General features: G+C 40.5%; 2 protein-coding genes across 3 annotated transcripts in view; both read right to left on the bottom strand.

Moving 5' to 3' along the window:
* Positions 1 to 19876, bottom strand: part of rabgap1l (RAB GTPase activating protein 1-like) — a 113551-nt gene that overhangs the window by 49657 nt on the left and 44018 nt on the right. The gene's annotated exons all lie outside the window — the stretch shown is intronic.
* gpr52 (G protein-coupled receptor 52) lies at positions 675 to 19572 on the bottom strand. The gene is made up of 4 exons (XM_034881246.1): positions 16150 to 19572; positions 10528 to 10537; positions 8980 to 8989; positions 675 to 688 (listed from the first exon to the last, which is right to left on the bottom strand). The coding sequence occupies exon 1, from the start codon at positions 17608 to 17610 to the stop codon at positions 16492 to 16494; it is 1119 nt and encodes a 372-aa protein (XP_034737137.1). The 5' UTR covers positions 17611 to 19572; the 3' UTR covers positions 675 to 688; positions 8980 to 8989; positions 10528 to 10537; positions 16150 to 16491.

Here is a 19876-nt window from a genome sequence, read left to right as displayed (position 1 = left end):
GACATCACACAGTAAAGTATAAAGACTTTACTTAAGGGTAAGACAATGGGTCTGACCACTGACAGATTGACTTTGAATTATGTCTTAGTCCAAACTTGTTAGCCCTATACAGTGATAAGATTTATCCACAATGTCTATCCCTACTGTAACCTTTGAAACATTTAAAAAGTCCCAACGTACACTATCTGACAGCAAAAGTACTACACTCTGTTGTACTCAATAAGAATGTAAAAGACAGGTTAGGTGAATGTGGGAATAAGCAGAGTGAGAAGGATTGTGCCACCAAAGCGGCATTCCAGCATTGTTTACTGCGAGTAATATGAATATTATGTTTAGTGGACAACCACCACTAAATATAACAATGAGAGGCTGCAGCACCCTGCGGGTGATTCAAGTATGAGAGCTGAAGAAGAAGGGATGAGAGGGTCACAACAGTGTTAAACCAGCACAGGTTTCTGGACAATCGCTACTGAGAGACAATGTTTTGTCGCTTACGTATGTCATTTACGTTTTTAGGTTTTCTTTTTTCCCCCTTTAATTTCAGTTATTCATTCTCTAATCTCAGTCAAATAATGGGATTGAAATTATCCCCAACCTAACTGAATAAATTGAACAATAAACTTCAACACCATTTTCTCTGATTGGAATGAGAAAAAAAAAAGCAAGTGCTGCACTGTCTGAGCCTGGCCTCGGCATGAGTGAAGAATAGTGCATTATGGGCCATGCTAGACAACAGAGGCTGTGGTAAACCAGCAGGATGGTATGTTAAAGAGCACGTCTGTTGCAGAGCTGCACTCTGGAACTCCTCCAGGCGAGAGTGCACATAAATTCGGAGCCTCCAAACTGGTTGAAAATTTCTGATTCAGTGTAAAGCAACATCATTTGTTGCGTTAAGGACATGAGCCATATTAAAATGGAAGACAGATTATGGTAGATAATCTATTTACAGTAGAAGAGAAGTGCATATGATGAAGTAATGGCTAATTTCCTTAAAAAGGCAAACAGAGGAGGCAGGGTGACATTAGGGGAGAGCAAAAGGAGAGGGGTAGCTGAATGAGTGACAGCCAGAATATCAGCTCGCCTCATCTTTTGGATGGATGGCAGCTCCTTCAATGGAAGGCCGGTATTGAAAGTGTCAAACAGGCTTTGTTTAAATCACAAAACTTATGTAACGCCCCTAAAAACAGAAAGGGAATAAGGAAAGAATCACATATACTTCAAGGTTTACACCTCGATGCAGAGGTCCAGGGTTTGAATTCGACCTTTGACCATTTCCTGCATGTCGTCCCCCTCTCTCTCTCTCCTTTTTCTACCGTAAATGTCCTATCAAATAAAGGCGGAAAAGCCCAAAAATTAATCTTTTAAAAAAGAAAAACAAAAGATATAAAATTATCTATATTGGGGTAGAAGACTTTGGCCATATCACCCAACACTATGTCACATTCTTTGTATTTGTATTTGGTTTTATATCCTGCTTACATAAAAATGTTGCTGCTTAAGGGTGCTCTACGCAATGTCACGCGTGCTTTAGGCTACAACATTTATTGTCACACACAGCAAACATCGCCTTACTATCTACAAGCTGCCTGTCCCCAGAACACACTGTAAAAAAACGTGGTCTTTGTAGACCCCAAGGTCTACAAACGAAAACTAAAACAAACAGTGCCCACCTGCACCATAAAGCATACACAAACAGTGTTTCAGTGTTCCAGCCAATGACCAACAAGAAGGATTTGGGGGTGAGGGGGCGTTAGAGCGCGGAAGCACAGAAGGGAGGGGACAGGATGAGGAGGAGGGAGGGGCAAGCTTGTCTTGTTTGAAAATACTTTCAACGTCAACAAGAAGTAACGTCACCCAACATCGCTTAGAGCACTTATCACACTATCTGACTCATGTTTGCAAGACGCCACTCGGGAAGCATAGAGCAAACTCTGCCAGTCTCAAGCAAGTCTCTGAAGAAGGTATTTAAGCACCATGTGTTGCAGTAAACACTGGTTAGCCAATGAGGTTTCCTGTTGTTGATCAGTGGAACTTTGGAGTTATGAAGATGGGTGCTGTAAAAGAAAAAAAAAAATTTCACCAAACCTTAAGGTAAATCAAATATCTCAAGGAAAAGTCTGTCATTCATTTCAACTGAGGTACCTTCTGGCTCGCTAAAAATAAAACAAACCGTGGAAACCGTGCCCTGTCTGACAAGTATTAAAAACATTAAATTAAACTTTAAATCTTGGGAATTGAGGTCAAACGAGAGTTTGTCATTCTGAGGTTCAAGGAACATGACTGGGTCTTGGGATAAAAACACTCAGTCCTCTTAAAAATATATATATAACACATCAAATCACATTACTGAAGATTTTTTTACATCTGTGTACCAACAAAAAGTCTTGGTCCTCTTGGGCTTTAGGTTCCAAAGAAAGGTACAAATTTAGATACATGATTTTTTTAGGCAAAACACAGACTGTAATATAACTTCAAAGTCTAGCCTTTAGTCAAACCACATTCAGACAGTGGGACGTAAAAATGGCACCACCCTTCTCTGCTGCCACACCTGGCTGCACCAAACTCTCTCTTCATTTCAGTGGGACACAGTAAGCTAATCTATTGGTGTGATATTCAGAGGACGGCGGCCCGGTAATTAAAAACCAGCTCCCCCAGAGGCATTTGTCCTCGGAGGCATTTGGGTGGGCGGCGCAGCTGGCCCGACTGGCAATTCATCTGTCTCTGTATTGCTGCTGTGGCATTTTAATGGTCCAGCTGGATCTGCATTTCAATAAGCTGAGTTGTGAGTGCAGACGCAGTGTTCGGACAGAAAGCAAAACATTGAAATGTCATTTTTCTTGCAGGGGAGATTGGTGACATGCAAAACTTGCACACATTTTTTTTAATTTTTTTTTGGACCTGGTAGGATTTGCTGCTTTTCTCTTTATCTCTGTATTGAATATCTTTGGGTTTCAGTTTCAAAAATAATTTGATGATCATCTGACATTATATAGAACAAAAATGTAGATTAATCAGGAACAGATTTGTTGATAATTAGATGAAGAGATTTGTTACAGCCCTAAACTAAAGTTTCAAAGATCTCTTCTACACTTTGGAAAGCAAGATGATTATTTACATTACTAAATGAAGTTGACAAACACCACCTCATCCTGTTCGGCACTTTCTAGCGTGAGTCTGTGCCCCTTTCTGACACTTTCCACTGACTTCGCAAGCAGTAATGTACCCTCATTCTGGAGTTCTATTAGAATGTAGTGTTACAATGTATTCATTGTACAACAATGTATGGGGGTGTACTTGACTGAGTATTAAGAAGATATACATGTATTTTACCACATGCAGCATCCTATGAAATGTTGGATGCATTTGCAAGTTGCAAAAATACTTTTACTGAACTATGCAGAAAACAAACAAACAAACAGAAAAATGTGCTGTAATGTTCCAGTCTGCATTTGGTAGGGAGCAGTTTGTGTCTCTCTCTTTTCACTTTCACACACACACACACACACACACACACACACACACACACACACACACACACACAAGTGATAGAGGTCAGTGGATAAAGAGCATCCCCCCAGATATCTGACATTTTATGCGTGTTGTGTTTTTTACTGGAGGATATGAGTTGAGTCTCTGTTATGTGGGGACAGAAAGGACCCCAAGGGATGGTAGAGGTGAAGTGAGTAGAGTGTCAGACACTCAGCAGGTCAGTCCATGAGAGAAGACTTGTTTACGGATGTGAGAAAGTTATGTGAATTGTTGTATGTGCAGATAGGTCTTTGTAACAGACGCACGGACAGACAGACAGACAGACACTTTTAAACTTCCTTTTCTGCCTGCATTTCCCTTCCCCTGCATCTTCAAAACAAAAACATTAATGAATAATGAACATGTTGCTATTTCGGGGCCAATGTTAATTCCTTTAAATTGTGCTCTATTTATGAACTTCAAATGAACTTTGTGAAACCTTGTTGCTTTATCAGACTCAGCTCAGGGTTTCCATAGCGACACATTGCCTCTTAAGTCCTGATGTTCAGTTGGGAAGAACCAGAGAGAGAATCCACTGTAACCAAAGATGTAGTGCTTGATGGCCGGCACTCTGATCCATGGTTACATACGCAGAATAACAGGGAGAGCTACTGTAACTAGAAATCAAATATCAAGTATACATAGAGTGAGTGCATTTCCGTTTATTGAATGCAACCAAAGCTTAAACTATGATTTCTGTCCAAACATTGTATGTGCACAGTGTAGGAAACTATCCTAGACCTTGAAAAACAAATTATGTTTTAAAAGTGCATAGCACATGCCAGAACACACACCTCAGAAGAATTCACTCCAAGTACCAGCAACAGAGTCTCACAATTAATCGCAAATTTGTGTCTATTCTTAATGTCTGTTGATTTCTTTTCGTCGTGTTATTTTTTCTCATTTTAATGCTCTTATAGACATGAAAAAGTTGATTGGCTTGCTTTGTGCAAATGTTTTTTTTTTTTAACAACAATATTGGCATTTGACCTACTGTAATGTTCAATTTCGCACGTGACATTCTCATTTGGAGCGATCATTCTCAATTGGAGCAAATAATCTCTCACACAATGTAAAAAGGGTGAAAAAAATACTTTGATGAGGGAGCGAAGAATTCACATCAGCTAACTGATTGGCCATCAAGTTACTATTTCAGACTGGACGTGCTGCGATGACAGCTCAGTTCACAACGACAAAACACACAGATCATTTTGGTCCTGACAATGGAACCATATGGCAACTTTTAAAAATTAAACTTTCCATTCAGAATCTTATTGGCATCCATTTCGTCGTCTCACGCTCGCCATCCACTCAAAACATAACGTTACTACTCTATGGCCGGCTGTTTTGTTTCCGGTCCAGTTAGGTGTTCGGTGTGGTGTTGTAGTTTTTCTAATGTTAATAGTTGTTGCAACACCATGTGAATAAAACTACAAAGTTTGCTAGGCCTATAAGAAGTTAATCTTGCGATAAAAAAATTGACGCCGTTAAAATTGGTTTGCGTTAACGCCGTTAATTACCGTGTTTAACTGACAGCAGTAATATAAACCTAAAATCCATTCAAGAAAGATAAAAAAAAGCTTTATAGCCACTTGCGTCTTTGTCATTGCTTTTCATCGATTTTATCTTATGTGGTGAAGAACCTGTTAAACAAACTGGCAATGTGACACGTGTTTCATTTCATTGTATTGCATTTCTTCCTCAGCATATTGTCACAGCTGTTTTGTAACTGCACAATTTAGTCAATAACTAAAGCTCTGTTCCTAATACAAGACGTTTTAAAGTGGCCGGTACTACAGTGAATTTCAGGTGAAGGCTCCCCGTGGTTTCCCCTCAGCTCTCATTGGCTGCAGCTCCCCGGCAGAGTCTGAGACACTTCCAAATATTTAGCCTGCTAGATATCTATGTGTCTGCAAGGCTCCAGTAAGCCTCTCGTCTTGTGTTTTTCAACAGTTTACACATCATGCTCCAGCGCGTGCACCTGAGTGCCGAGCCAATGCCAATTTACTTCCAATATGGGGCTATTGTCGAGGAGCTGAATATCAGGGCTAAAGTCCTGTTGTGGGTACTTGCCATAACTGACTGACTGACTGACAGAGATATTCAGATGACACACTGGTCACACAACCCAGCAAACACCAGACACAAATACCTTTTATTTTTATTCAGTCACTCCCCTCCTCCTTCCTTGGCAACAGTAGCAAGGCTAAATGCCACAAAGGGAGAACTAGCCATATCAACGATGGCCTCAGGTGAGCTGCTGGACCATCACTGCTAAATAACTACCTGACACAGACAGCCTTGGTGTGCTACTATGGGAAACTCTGCCTCAGGATAGAGAAAGGGAAAGGAAGAGCAGAAGAGGGGCGCTAGAAGGGGGGAGGAAGTATGCTGAGGAGCCAAGGGGGTAATTTGACTGTCTTATGGTATTTAATTCAGCTAAAATGCCCTCAGAGAGAAGTAGAGAAGCTGGCTGTACATCTGCTGGCAGAGCTTCAGTATTTGAGGTCTGCAGGGAGATTCATTGTAAAATAAAAAAAGACAGGTTTGTCCTCCAGTGTCTTCAAGGTTCTTTTCTTTGTCCTCTATGTATGAATAGCTAGAGCAAGAATATTGGTGCGAATTATGCTAAATCAAATTTGTAGGGATGAATGGAAAATAAATAAAATTAAATCTTTAGATGTTCCTTTAGTAAAGCAGAAAGGAAAGCGGATTAAAACAGTTCCAAAAGCCAATACTTTCATGAGCTCCATTCTTTCACAACAAAATCATTTTTAATACAGGAGAAAGAATGTGTGCGGTTCAAAGTGCCAGCTGTGGGGAGCTCAGTTATCTGACAATGTTGACCACGGTAGTGGAGAGGGGAGAATCCATCACAGCCTGAGACAGACCAGAAATTCAGGGATTATTTTTCACACATAAAAACATACAATTTCTACCTTCACTTTCATTTATCATTGCTTAAAAAGATACAACAAATGTTTAAGAATGAGTTAATCACACAAATTACTTGGTATACCACACTGAGACCAACTGAATTCTTTGTATGAGCGGTATGAGCTGGCAATAACAGCTTTTGACTGTCATGTCTTTCCTGTCAATGTACTTTTTAAATTGAAAATAGTGGATAGATTAATAATTTAAATAGATTATTACATTTAGTTATGGTTAAATTTAGCTTTTTGTTTGATTGACCTTCTCAAGTAGGAAATCATTTGGACCAAAAATGAATTTACTGATGTCGAAATATTCAGTGCATCTGACCATGAAGCACTGAGAGATTGGAAAGATGGAGGAGAGAGATGTGGTGCTCTAGATCACTGCTGCCAGTTTATCAATCACAGGTTGAATGATCGTTACAGTGGTTCAAGTGAATCAATAACTTGCTGCTCAATTCTGCCAATCTGTCTATATTTCTATTCTGTCGGACTCATCTTGTGCTTTTTAACCTTTTGGCAGCAAGGCCCAGTTATAGAGGAGGCTACCATCTGACACAGACAGTTTTTTTTTTACTAGATTTTTTAGGCCTGTATTATTTATAATGTAATGTATTCCCTATCCCACACCCTTAATTAAAAATGGCTAAATTTATGGGAAACAGGCAAGGTTGAAATACAAAGTTGGCCTTGAAGGACAAGTGGCAAACAACAAATTCCTTATCAGGTTAAAAAAAAAAACATGTTATTGGTAGCTGACCTGGTTGAGCATGAATCCCTGGTACTAAAGCTCAGTCCTTACTGCAGCGGCCCAGGTTCAATTCCGACCCATGGCCCTTTGCTGTATGTCATCTCTCTCCCACTTTCCTATCTTCAGCTGTCCTATCCATTAAAGCCCAACATAGCCAATGTTGTCCCATTAAAGGCGAACGTAACAACTTTGACCAAAATTTGTATCACCAAAAAGGACAAGGTTGGATTTCAAGATTTTTTTTTTTTTTTTTTAATATATAAAATTGAATGACCGGCACACAAAGTTTGCACTTACCTACCCTGCAACGCACCGCATTTTTTCTGGCAACAGACTGGAGCATTGCTTCACTGACGCGTTTGATACTGGTGTGTGGTGTAAACTAGGTTTTACTTCAAATTGTTATTAGGCTACATCTGCAGAGTTCCCGTTACTTTCATAGTTTTTCCTTCTTTTTGAGGTATTTTGGGCTCAGAACATAGCAGTAGCTGGCGCTTTGCGCAACTTAATGTTGGATCAAGTTGTCTAAGCGTAGCAGGCGTTTTCTCAATGGTGTTGCTGTGCCATGTAGCCTTGAAAATGAGTGGTCCATGGACATATAATTTAGTGTTTAGAGTGTGAATTGGTTAGCACTCTTGATGGAGTATTTTAACTAAAGGTTTTGTTTTTTGGGGGATGAAGAAGTTAAGAAGGTAGGGAAGGTTTTTAAAATTAGTATTTCTGAAAACAACTGGAGCGAACTTTCCCAGCTTAAATACAAATATAACACCTTATTATCTAAAAAAGTCTAATTCTCACTGTTTAGGGCCAGACAACGATTCTTTGAAGGAGGTGATAAGGCTTGATGTGTGCTAGCCAACTTCATAAAACAGCAAGCACACTGTGCTATTCCAGCAGTACATGACCACCAGGGTGCGTTACACACAAGCCCTGCTGACATCAATAACAGTTTCAAAGTGTTTTATGAGAATCTGTACAGCTCTGAATAATTGGCAGGTAGGGCTGAGACTGAGGCTTTTCTACAGAACTTAGACCTCCCAACTTTGTCACCTGAACCGAAACAACTACTCAACAGACCGATAAATGATATGGAAATTCAGGAAGTTATCATCAGGTTCCTGCCCACAGGCAAGGCACCTTGCCCTGACGTTTTCTGTAAGTGCTTTGCTCCCGAACTGGCTCCATTACACTATCGCAGGCCCTCATCACACTTATACTGAAGACGGATAAGGAACCCACAGATTGTCGCAGCTATACCCCAATATCCTTGACTAATTACAATAACTGTCTCTTCTCAAAAACCTTGACAGTAGACTGAACAAGGTTGTTCTTCTGGTTCACCCTGACCAGATTGGATTCAAATGCAACTGCCACTCCTCAGATAACCAGTTATCTGATTAACATAATGTGGGGGGTTAGGGACGATGTATCTCCCACTGCGGCCCTGTCGCTGGATGCTGAAAATGCCTTTGACAGGGTTGAGTGGGAGTATTCATTTCTGGTTCTTGAACACATGGGTTTTGGGGGAGTTTTTCTTGGTCTGCTACGCTTAAGAGCCCACTACAGCTGTGACAACTAATGGCCGCACCTCCCCATATTTGAAACTACACATAGGCACCTGCCAAGGTGACCCTGTCTCCCCAGTCAGAAAGTCATGGGCCTAGTCGTGGCCCTTTTGCAGTCGTTTATACCTATTACGAGACCCATCTACACTGAAAGATGGTATTCAGTCAATGCTGAATGGGTCCAGACAGCTATCATGACTGGTAGGAAACTGATAGTCCAACGGTGGAAGTCAGCTCATCCCCCATCAATCACGGATTGGTACAATGCCCTGACTACAGTTGCTGCATACAAACGAGTATCCTTCACCCTGTTGGACAGGTTAGATTGGCACTACTCTAAATGGCAAAACTTTCTTCAATATATAAATGACCTTCAGTGATGAACTACAGGCTCCGCCCCTTCTTCCTACACAATACAATAGCTCTCTGTATCGTATTTCTAGTGCAGGCTCCTCCATATGTGTTTTATTGTAATTTATTTATTTATTCCTATTTTGTTTTTTGTTTTGTTGTTACAGTGGACTTGTCTGGTGTCTATGTGGGCATATATTGTGTATGCATGTTGCATATTATGATGCATGAGTCGCCCTTTGTTTGTCTAGTTATGGGAGGAATATTTTCATGCTCCTTATGCGTTACTAGTAACATGTATTAATGTTTAAAAGCAATAAAAAGTGTCCAATCTAAAAAAGAAGAGAGGGAAGAGAAAGCTCTCAGTTAAGTATCCGCTGATTGATAGAAAGCCCATCTATGGCAATAATCAGGTCGAAAGGTGAAATAGAAGGGCTGAACTCTAAAAAGCAGATGAGGACTTTGTGTGATTCCACATATAAGGCTTTTTCCAATGTTCTTATCCAGGGCACACTGTGATGAACAGGCAGGTAAGTGCTGATGGTGAATAGGAAATGGGAAATGCCCTAAATTGGACAGCTTCTTTTATATTTCCAGGCAAGAAATGTTTTACTTCAAAACCATAGAGTGTAACTAAACTCCGGACAAAGTTAAAATACACCAAGCATGTTACCAGAAAATCCCCAGCTGTGAAAACTTGGTAAAGATAAGAAACTGAAAACGTGCCTTCCCACAACAACAATGTTCACTGTATTATTAACTGAGGCATTCCACTTGCAAAGCCAGTAAAATATTGTGGTTATAAAGTATGGCCATGCCGGAGGCTTTACAGATGGCAATAATGGCCTGAGTTTGTTGGTCCACCACTTTAATGCAGACTGAAATACCTTAACCATTAAATGGATTGTTGTCAAATAAATAGAAAAAGACAATAATATTCTTAATTTTCAATCATGTCGCTGTCCATATTATGTGCTAACGTTGACTCCTTCAAGCCGCAATGATTTGCTGCAAATGAATGCCGCCGCATATGTTGAGTGGATCAAGTGCAATGTACAGTATTCTGTATTCCCATCCAATTAGACTGAATTCGGTATTAATGACGCAAACAGTAACTCCAGTGAAACAATTTGAAACTTGTTAGTGAAGACTAGATTAGGACTGTATTTAAAGCGGATTCTGGTTTCCAGCTTCGCCCCAGTTGTGTCTGTTAAAATACGGATGGAGACAACTTCTCTCTTTTGGTGCTTTATTACAATCAAGCAACACAAACACGGGCATGGCTCTGCAATGGCTGTGTGTTTGTGTGTAGTTCAGCAAATAAATAAACACAGTAAAGGCTACCATACACAATGCATAGGAATCATCTATATGCTAGCAAATAATAACAATAAACCACAGATAAACTAGAGTCTTAGGCTCAATCTTGTTAATGGATGAATAAATGTGTAACATTACATATTGTAAGAGCACACAATCACCTGTGCCTAGATCAACACCTGTCAACTACAAGGCTACAGTCGCATCCTACATTTTCAAAGAGTGACTGAGGCCATGCAAGATGTATGAGGGTGTGTTGGTGTGTGGATGCATGAGTGTGTCCTCCTTATGCCATCAAAGGCTTTCAGTGGGCGCCACAAGCCTCCAGCATTAGCACACAGGGGCAGGAACTGGCTTCCCCTCCAATTATGGCTTCCCCACCTCAAAAGGCGGTCAGGTGGTCCTTTCTCAATCAGGACGGAAAGAGGAGGAGGAAAGTGGCAGGTTGGAAGGGGGAAGTGGAAATGAGGAGAGTGCTGCCATTTGTGGAAATAAAAGGGAATTCCTGATTCAGTTTCAGCCATGAATATTGAGCAGGCCTGGACCAGAAAGCTACTCTTGGTTTGGCCGAATAGTCAGTGTGGATGAAATGCTTTTTAGTAGGAGGAGAAATATAGATTGTTTTTCCAAAACTAGATATGAAACATAACAAAAAACTGGTAAAGCATCCAAAAACAGCCTGCGCTTAAACAGGGCTGCTGGCATGAAAACACAACATTAAAAATGACTCAATATTGTATAATAAAATAGTTAGAAGGCAATGTGCCATAGATCAATCTTTTTTAATGCAATGAGAATATTCAATAGCCCTGTCCTAAGACAAAAGCTTAATCATTATTTTAATAATAATTTTTCAACTTTTACATTTTTAGTGAAATATATTTTACCTGCTTTTTACATATATCCTCTTAATCATCATTCTTCATCCTCATTCTCTCTCTTGCTTCTTCCCTCTTTTCCTTCTCCAAACATCCTCCTTTTACCATCTATACCTCACCTTACTGTACCTCCCCCTCCTGATCCTCCTTTTCCCTATCATCTTGTTCTTCTCATTCAGGCAGTCTACTAAACCACGTTACCTTCCTGCCGTTTTTCCTACCTCCAACCAGTTCCTTGCCATTATCTGTTGTACAATCTTCTTCCAAAACCATCTTCCATTCCCTTTTTCCTGTCTCTCCACTAAGCTCCCTGTGAAGACAGTGGGGTTTTGGCTGTTTCAAAGCTTGTCTGGAATCTAAAAGGTTGAGTGCATGAATTTCGATGGCCAATTTAAGACCAAGAACAAGGGATCAGGCTCTATAATGAGGATACTGTTCACACAGAGAGATGGCACGATGGTGTGCATTACCTCCCAATGGCACTAAAGAAAAGGTTAACCTTCTGCAAAGTTGGTACCGAGCAAATGCCACCTGATGAGCCATCTGTTGGCTCGGATGAAAATGAATTTTTTGATTTGCTAATAACTGAGTTTGAGCAACTGTCAGGGGTAGAATTTTAGACTGATATACAATAGGATCAACAGAAAAATTACAATAGACTTACAAACATTATTCTCTGATAAGAGGCCGGTAAAATAGAGGCTGGCAAATTTTATCCCAGATCCTTTTCTCCACAAAGGGGCCACATTGCTTAAACATCTGATCTGCTCATTAGACCTACATCATTATACATCCACACATGCATGCTTACTTGTGATTTTTACACATTCATTACAATTCAAAAGTAACTGGTCCCGTTTGTCAAACTGCCCCGATCTCCATTCTACTACATAAGACAGGTGCCAAGTGGAAACCAATGAGGGTGAATCTGGACAGTTCCACTGGTTAGGAATGAAAGCTGGATAAATAGTGACTGTTACTACATAAACACACACATTTCAAAAAAGAAAGTACACAAAAGTGAATGTCTATTATTTTCACCTTTATTCGGTTGGCAGCAACAACAAAACCATACTGTAGTCTTTGACAAAATTTCAAAATAAAAAAATAGATACTATGTAATTTAAAACACTCTGCCTCCTATTCAAAACATCAGCAGCCTAGTTGATTTAACACAAATGGGTGCGCCATACCTTTGTCAGAGTTTGTCTGATTTTTTTGGCTGTACAGCAGATTAAAAACAGATACACACACACACACACACACACTTTACATACAGTATACCCATATTCAGTATATTGTGTAAAGCTTTAAAACATAACTTAATAAATAAATACATATTATCCTGTAATTAATAAAACTCTTTACTAAAAGCCCAGATCAATGCACCTAAAAGTAAGATGACTTGTTTGAACAATGTAACAGTTTTGATTATCTACCACTTCAGTTTGGTCAGTGTGATACAGACACATAAACCTTTTTTTTTTTAACTATTCATTCAGTGACTCTTGGAATTTTTAAACCTTGAGCCAAGACACGCATTTTACATAACCCGCTACAAAAAAGTCCACCAAGGAATTAATATTTGTGCAACTTCTGAACAAATGCTATATATTCTCCACTTGAAGGGTAAATTCAAACTTTTACATTATATGGTAACAACTGAGCTATTTTATTTTAGGCTATTACATAACTTTGCTTTTTCCTGTCTTATATGTTGATGTGTTTTTATTTGTCACCACATTGTGAAGATAATACCACACTAATTCAGACCCTATACATCCTTCTACTACCCCACTGCACTATGCTCCAAAAGAGCATCACAAGTACAAGCTATCAAAAAAATATAATTTTAAGTCTATTATTTGACACAGCTATGCTGTGCTTCCCTGCTATTATTCCATATATATGCCAGGTCATATGGCTATAGAAGGGAATTCACAAGACTAAGACAACTCTGCTGTCTGCTCTTATCTTACAGATATGATGTAGACGTCAGATTGTAGAACATGTACTCATTTAAAGGCCAAAGTCAGGTCAACTGTGATAAACGAATGACTTGACCTATTCTTGGTTCAAGTGGAAACTCCTCCAAAATCAGTCATGGAAAACTAAATGCAACGACAATGTACCTTCTGATGTGTACACAGTCACAAGGTATGTTCATGTAGCTGGAAAATGTTTTTTAAAAGTGCAGCATGTCCATGGAAAAGTAACGTCTCAACATCTTTTTTTCGAGTTTTCTTACAAAATACATCTTTAGGCACGTAAACAGAACAATCTGTAATGCATTACAGCTGCATTAAGCAATATTTTTATACTAAAACTTAAACAACTCCTTGCTCTGCTGAAGAGTGATGAACATTGATGATTCCACCAAGAATCAAAATCCCATAATGCATCTCCAACCAGTTGCTTTTTCCTCACAGTTACTTTAATTATTTGAACTAACAAAACAAAAACAATGCTGGCTCATATAATACAGGTTATCGGCAGCCATTTAAAGCACATGATTATTTCAAGTTGACTGTAGGCTACATGCCTCATGTGAAACTGAAGAGAGCCAAAGTAACCAAATGGCTGGTAAAGAAAGAAGACCATGTAGATGACCCAAAAGAGACAGATGTTTTTCTGTGGATAATTTTGGTTTACCAAACCTTGAATTAAAAACAGTATTGTACTTGCATTCATCATAATGGCCAGAAAGACTCTTAAATAGAATAATCATAGTTGTTTTTGCTGGATGTCAAGTTTTTTGCCACTAAAATATAATAAGATAAAAGGCTCAGAGGCTTTTTCGCATCTAGTGTTAAAAAAATCACTTAATGCAGCTTTAAAACGAGGAATGATTTGCACAGCCTACTGTTAAGCTGCATAGAATGCAGTTACAATATCAAGGGGCTAGGTTTGCTGTCTCACTTTTTCTCTACTATGGACAAATATATACTACAAGCAAGGCATAGACCACAGATGACACATATATATGAGCAAAGAGACATCAGTAAGATATTGGCTATAATATGTGGCTGTATTAATGTGAATTGAATTATGCTTTGACACTGATCCAATGATTATGACCATATTACTGGATAAGATGATGAGAATCATAACCAAAGGCAGTTTGTGGGTTGCTTTAACTACACATGCTCTGCACTTTGTATATCAAAATCCCCTGATTCAAAGAAAATTGCTGATTCAAAAATCAGAAACAGCTGAAAGAGAGTGGGACACATTAAAAGTAATGATTGTCCGGCCAATATTAAAAAAAAAAACTCCACAAGATAAGCTGCTGATAGACTTAAACCTTTATCACAACAAGGCATGTAATTTCAGATCAGTTAATTTTTCACCTCACAACAACCTCCAGACAGATGAGATCACATTAACCTGAGCCCTGGGCACCACTGCTGGGAAATAAAATCCACTATCATCTTTGACAAAGATGACCAAACCACAACCAGCCAACTACCTACTTACCTATCTCACTCTTCTTACCTATAAGCGACTCAGCAAGGTTTAAAGAAACACCCAAGATGTTCATCTGAAAAATTATCTTCTCAATTCAGCTCAATTACAGATTTCCGTTTCTAAACTAAACCTAACCTATTGCATTAAAACAATAGTGAAATTCATAATTAGATAATGCTATTTTTTTACTTTGTTTGTTCCTTCTCTAATATACTGTACATGGCTCTACATATACAGTGTGGGATGTGATATTTATTTGCTTGTTAGAAATGGCATGAGCGCTCATGCACTAAACTGTTAGCAGAATACTCATAACACAGCCATATCAGGAATGCCACACCAGTGGTGGGAATGCTGCTGCTGATGGGCTATTTCATGAGCGCAAGGAGGGACTTTGGCAAAAAACGATGTGCTATCTACCACAGGTATCAGTTCACTGCCTTCCATATAAAGGATGAATGTATGAATTCTGGAAAACAAGTGCTTTGTAGAAGGGGTGCACCAAAAACTTGCTGACCAACCATAATCATCTAATATTTAAATTGGTAAACAATATAAGCAGCATGTCACCTGTGGAAAATCTGATACATGTCACACAACAAAACTAGGCAATGTGTTACATGGTTTGACAATTAGACCATCTGCATTATATATTAGTTACCATGTTCAGTCAAATGAAAACCTATTAAATTATTTTTTTGCTGTTTTTTCTAATGCTGTGATGTAGGAGTATGCAGAGCTATCTTAAAAGTGGTATATTCCAGTTTTACTAATTAAGATTGATGTGCACTATTTCCTGTACATTTTGTACCCTGTTCTACAGAAGGTCTGCGTAACAGACTTTAGCCAGATTTCAACCTACTGTTAGATCGGCGATTGGCTAATCAATTTAATTATAGAAAAGCCAATGATTTTAATTATAGAAAGAAAATGTGTCAGAACACCATTGCTTTTTGCATCTCTCTTCACCTGCAAACATTATGTTTACAGACTCCACATGAAATACTTCAGCAGAAATTGACTGCGTACTTTCCTTTAGAAAACAGTCAAAGCCATATGCCATCTGGTATTTATCAGCAGCATAATGACTGTGGTCATTTTCACCTTGTGTGTTTATACAGATAAAAAGTCAAATATCCATTTACCACCGTTAAACAGATTTATGAGCACAAGTAAGTGTAGGTTATCTAGTTTATGCTAATGACAGTCATAGAAAGTACGGAGACATCGGATAAAAGGTTGATCCAATTCACAACCACGGACAAAATTTACCAGGCATGAAAAAGTGTGGTCACATTTGATGTTGGAGAGGATATTTTAGAATTTTTTGGAGTCTTCCTACTATGTCTGACCTGGCTGATGACATACAGTAAGATGTAAAGGCTAAGAAAGCTATGGCAAGACTACTTTCTATATGATCCAAAGCCATGTCACATACCACAGAATAAAAACCATCACAGAGTGTCCATATCATTACATCTCTGTTTAGACACTGCACAAAAAAGCTTGTAATGCAATAAATTATGGTATATTGTGACCAACGCGATGACATTGGTGTCAGCTGACAGGCCGATGCAACAGAAATTGTTTTCAGCTTGCTTAAGCTGTGCCAATTTTATTTAAAGTGAACAAGCTGCTAGGCTTGTTAAGATTCATGTTTCCCATTTGTTGATCCCAGCAGTAAAGTCATCCCATCAGATGGAGCATGAGTTTGCCCTCTTCCTTGGTTTAGGCTCCCCAAAGTCCCCGTCATCGGCCCCGCAGTGGCTAAAGGAGCAAATTGTCTGTGAGAGCCTACGCATGCCCAGGCGGAACACACTATTAGACAGGCTGTAGATGACACAGTTGCAAAAGCTGTTGCTTATGGCCAGCCAGGTGGTGATGAAGGAGAGGGCAGGGTTATCAAGCACATGAGAGCTCTCTAGCAGGAAGTAGATTATGTAGGGCAGCCAAAGCATGTAGAAAACGCTGGTGATGCGAAACAGCACCATCGCATAGCGGCGATCTGGTCCATGCCCTCCATTATGCCCACCACCACTCCCCTCACCAGCCTCCATCTCCTGGCTGGGGAAACGTGCCCGCCGTTCACTGATCTCCCTATTGTGCTGCTGGCAAATGCGAAAGATATGGTAATAGGTAAAACACACCACAAGTGCGGCAGGCGCATAGAGCATACACACCACAAATCCTGTAAAGAGGGCAGAGGTGGGCCATGAGTGAGCACACCACTCAAAAATGTCCCCATGATAGCCTGGCTTACCCCACCCAAAGAAGGAGGGCAAGAAAACCAGGCTAGAGTAGACCCAGATTAGGGTAATACACCCTCGAAGCCGGCATGGCGTCACCAGCTGGTTGTAAGACAGTGGTTTAGTTATGGCCAGGTAGCGGTCCACACTGATACAAGCCAAGCAGGCCATTGAAACACTCTTCAGAACAGAGATGACATAGCTGAAGACCTGGCATGTGATGGGTTCTTGGACACCTGCTGGGTAGTGAAGCAGAGACAGGGTGGGCACCAGGCAGCTAAGACCCACCAGCAGGTCAGCATATGCCATGGTCTGGATAAAGTAGCTGGTGGTGTAGTGGTGTAGCAGAGGGGCACAGTGGAACACAAAGATCACCGTCAGATTCCCTGCAATAATGAGCACTGTCAGAAGTACAATGACAGCAGTCTCCAGGACGCAAGCCTCCAGGCCTTCGTTCAGCCCCCAGCCCAAGGGACAAGAGTGGTTGGCAGAACTGCCAGGTAAGAAGTTTCCATCACTGCTGTTGGCAGTGAGCACTGTGCCCGTTATCAGTTCAGACTGGTTCATTGTTCTGGGTGCTATCCAGGTAGGTCAAGTTTGTGGTGTGTCACCCATAAGGCAGCTGGCCTGAAATTGGAGAACTGCCTGCCCCCGACCCGCTCCACACCGGGTGTCTGCAGCCTTCTTCAGTTAACGGAGCTCAATACTCTCTCTAACACACTCACTCTCTTGTTCACCTTACTCTCACATAGCTGGGTCTCAATCAAATAAACACTGTCTGGAGAAAAATCAATACAGCCTCTGGGAGGGTAACACAACCCATTTAGCTCTCCTTTTCCAATCACTCATGGTTAGTGAAAGTAGTGGGTGGGTAACAGTCAGTAGTAGAGTTAAAAAAAAACTGTATTCCTTCAGTAAACCAGGGTAGGAGGGTAGCATTACTGCTGTGGCCAGAATCTATTCCAAAGGCGGGTTTCCCAGCTGCTTTGCCTACCAGTCTGTGGCATCATCTCTTGATCCTAATGAGAGTTGCCACAGGGAGGCTGGGGCCGAGGGCATAAGCTGCCCGCACAAGGTTAGAGACCACAGAAGATGCGAGGGAGGACACCATACGAAGAGGTTAAAGCGTGAAGCAAAGCACAATGCTCTCTGCTGTTGACAAAATCCTCAGGAGATCAGATAAGTAAGCTGCATATGGCTCCTATTTCACTTTTAGAAATCAGATGAAATTGACTGAGTGCAGTTGATATTCAGAAAATAAATTTTAGGCAACCATTGCTGAGGGGAAAAAAAGTTTCTTAATAGTCTCTCTTAGTGAGTACCAAAGTCTGGAAAAGAAAATTACATCCATCTCTGTGAAACCCTTCAATCCAATCCAAAGTTGTACTGTTCAATGGGTGCTTGTGTTTACAATGTAACAGCAGGCTTTCCTTATTGAAGTGGTCCTCTGGTCAGTGTCTGGAGCCCATGCATGCCCAGCTATTGTCTGAATCAAAACACAGACACAGGCTAGAACAACATGGGGATCTCCGCAGGAGATAATGTCATAGCTCTCTCAGCACACGGCACTGGGGGAAAAAAACATGTTTACAAGCCATCCCAGGCAGAATGACTTAAAAAAAGAGAGAAAGATATAGCACGTCTAAATTACAGACCGAGTTTTGCTGTTAAAGCAATTTAAAGTTTAAATCCAAATGTGCTAACTTGCCTCTCAGTGTTCTGGACTGCAAGTCGCAAAAAAGAAATGTAAAAGTCCAGTAGCTGATGAAAGTGTTGAATCTAAGAATCCGATGCAGGCAGGTGGAAGGACTCTCCTGGAGCAATGCGAGGCCAGCTGAGTAGCTCAGTGCTCCTCTTAGACTCCTCAGCAATCCTGGGGCAGACACTTGCAAAGTGGGGTCTGGGGATCAATCGCCAATCCACCTATTTAACCCATAAATGCGTTACTTGCATTTTGGTTGTGACATCCTGAAGCATTAGCACCTTCTCCTCAAATGCTGAATGCAACCATAGAATTTTAACTTGCTTTAGTCCTTTGAAGTATGCGCTCTGTTTATTTGTAGAGGTATGAGGTCGTACAACTCCTCTCTTAGTATGTCTGTCGCCCGAAACAAAACCCTGGCAGCGCAACAAAAGAGAATCCACTCGAGCAGCATAAAGAAAAGACCAAGTCCCAGTCGGAGTCCCAGTTTCATGCACTGTCCTCTGCAAACGTCCCCCTTTTAATTCCAGTCAACAGGACAACCCACATTTTTCATAAATAAATCCTTAGATGCAGGAGTACAGAAACAGATGAATGCAATGCATCTATCAAAAGCTGCAAGTAAAAAGCAAGAAAAAAAGATGACTGCGCTGATGGAAATGAGTTAAATCTGCAGTGAGGGAAGCAAAGGGACGAAGAGTCCCTCAGCCCTGGTGCAGTGAGGAGAGATGCTGCGACTGGCTTACACTTCCCTCCCGCCCTCCCTCCCTCCCTCTCCACACAATCTCTCTAGCTTGCACACTCAACCTCTCTCTCTCTCTCCACACACACACACACACACACACTCTCTCTCTCTCTCTCTCTGCTTTCGCTCAATGCCCCGCCTCCTCCCATCCCAGCTGCACCTGAGGCTCCCTGCCACATTATTCTGTCTCTTACACAGACTTTTGCCCAGAGGTAAAATTGGATGCATTTCCTATTTACATATTACTTATCTTTCACAGTCTAGTTTACATTAACTAAAAGCCCCCTCCTTTTATTTCCTTCCATGTTTCAGTCCTTCTTATAACTCTTAATCTTATTTCTACATACATCTAAGATGTAAAAAACAAAACAAACAAAAAACACCCA

Source organism: Etheostoma cragini, chromosome 9 (assembly GCF_013103735.1).
Source record: "Etheostoma cragini isolate CJK2018 chromosome 9, CSU_Ecrag_1.0, whole genome shotgun sequence".
NCBI lineage: Eukaryota > Metazoa > Chordata > Actinopteri > Perciformes > Percidae > Etheostoma > Etheostoma cragini.
Note: the sequence above shows the minus strand (reverse complement) of the source record. Positions and strands in the feature narration are given on the sequence as shown.

Coding starts and splice junctions, on each gene's coding strand:
- gpr52 (XM_034881246.1), bottom strand. CDS start 17,610: ATGAACCAGTCTGAACTGATAACGGGCACAGTGCTCACTGCCAACAGC.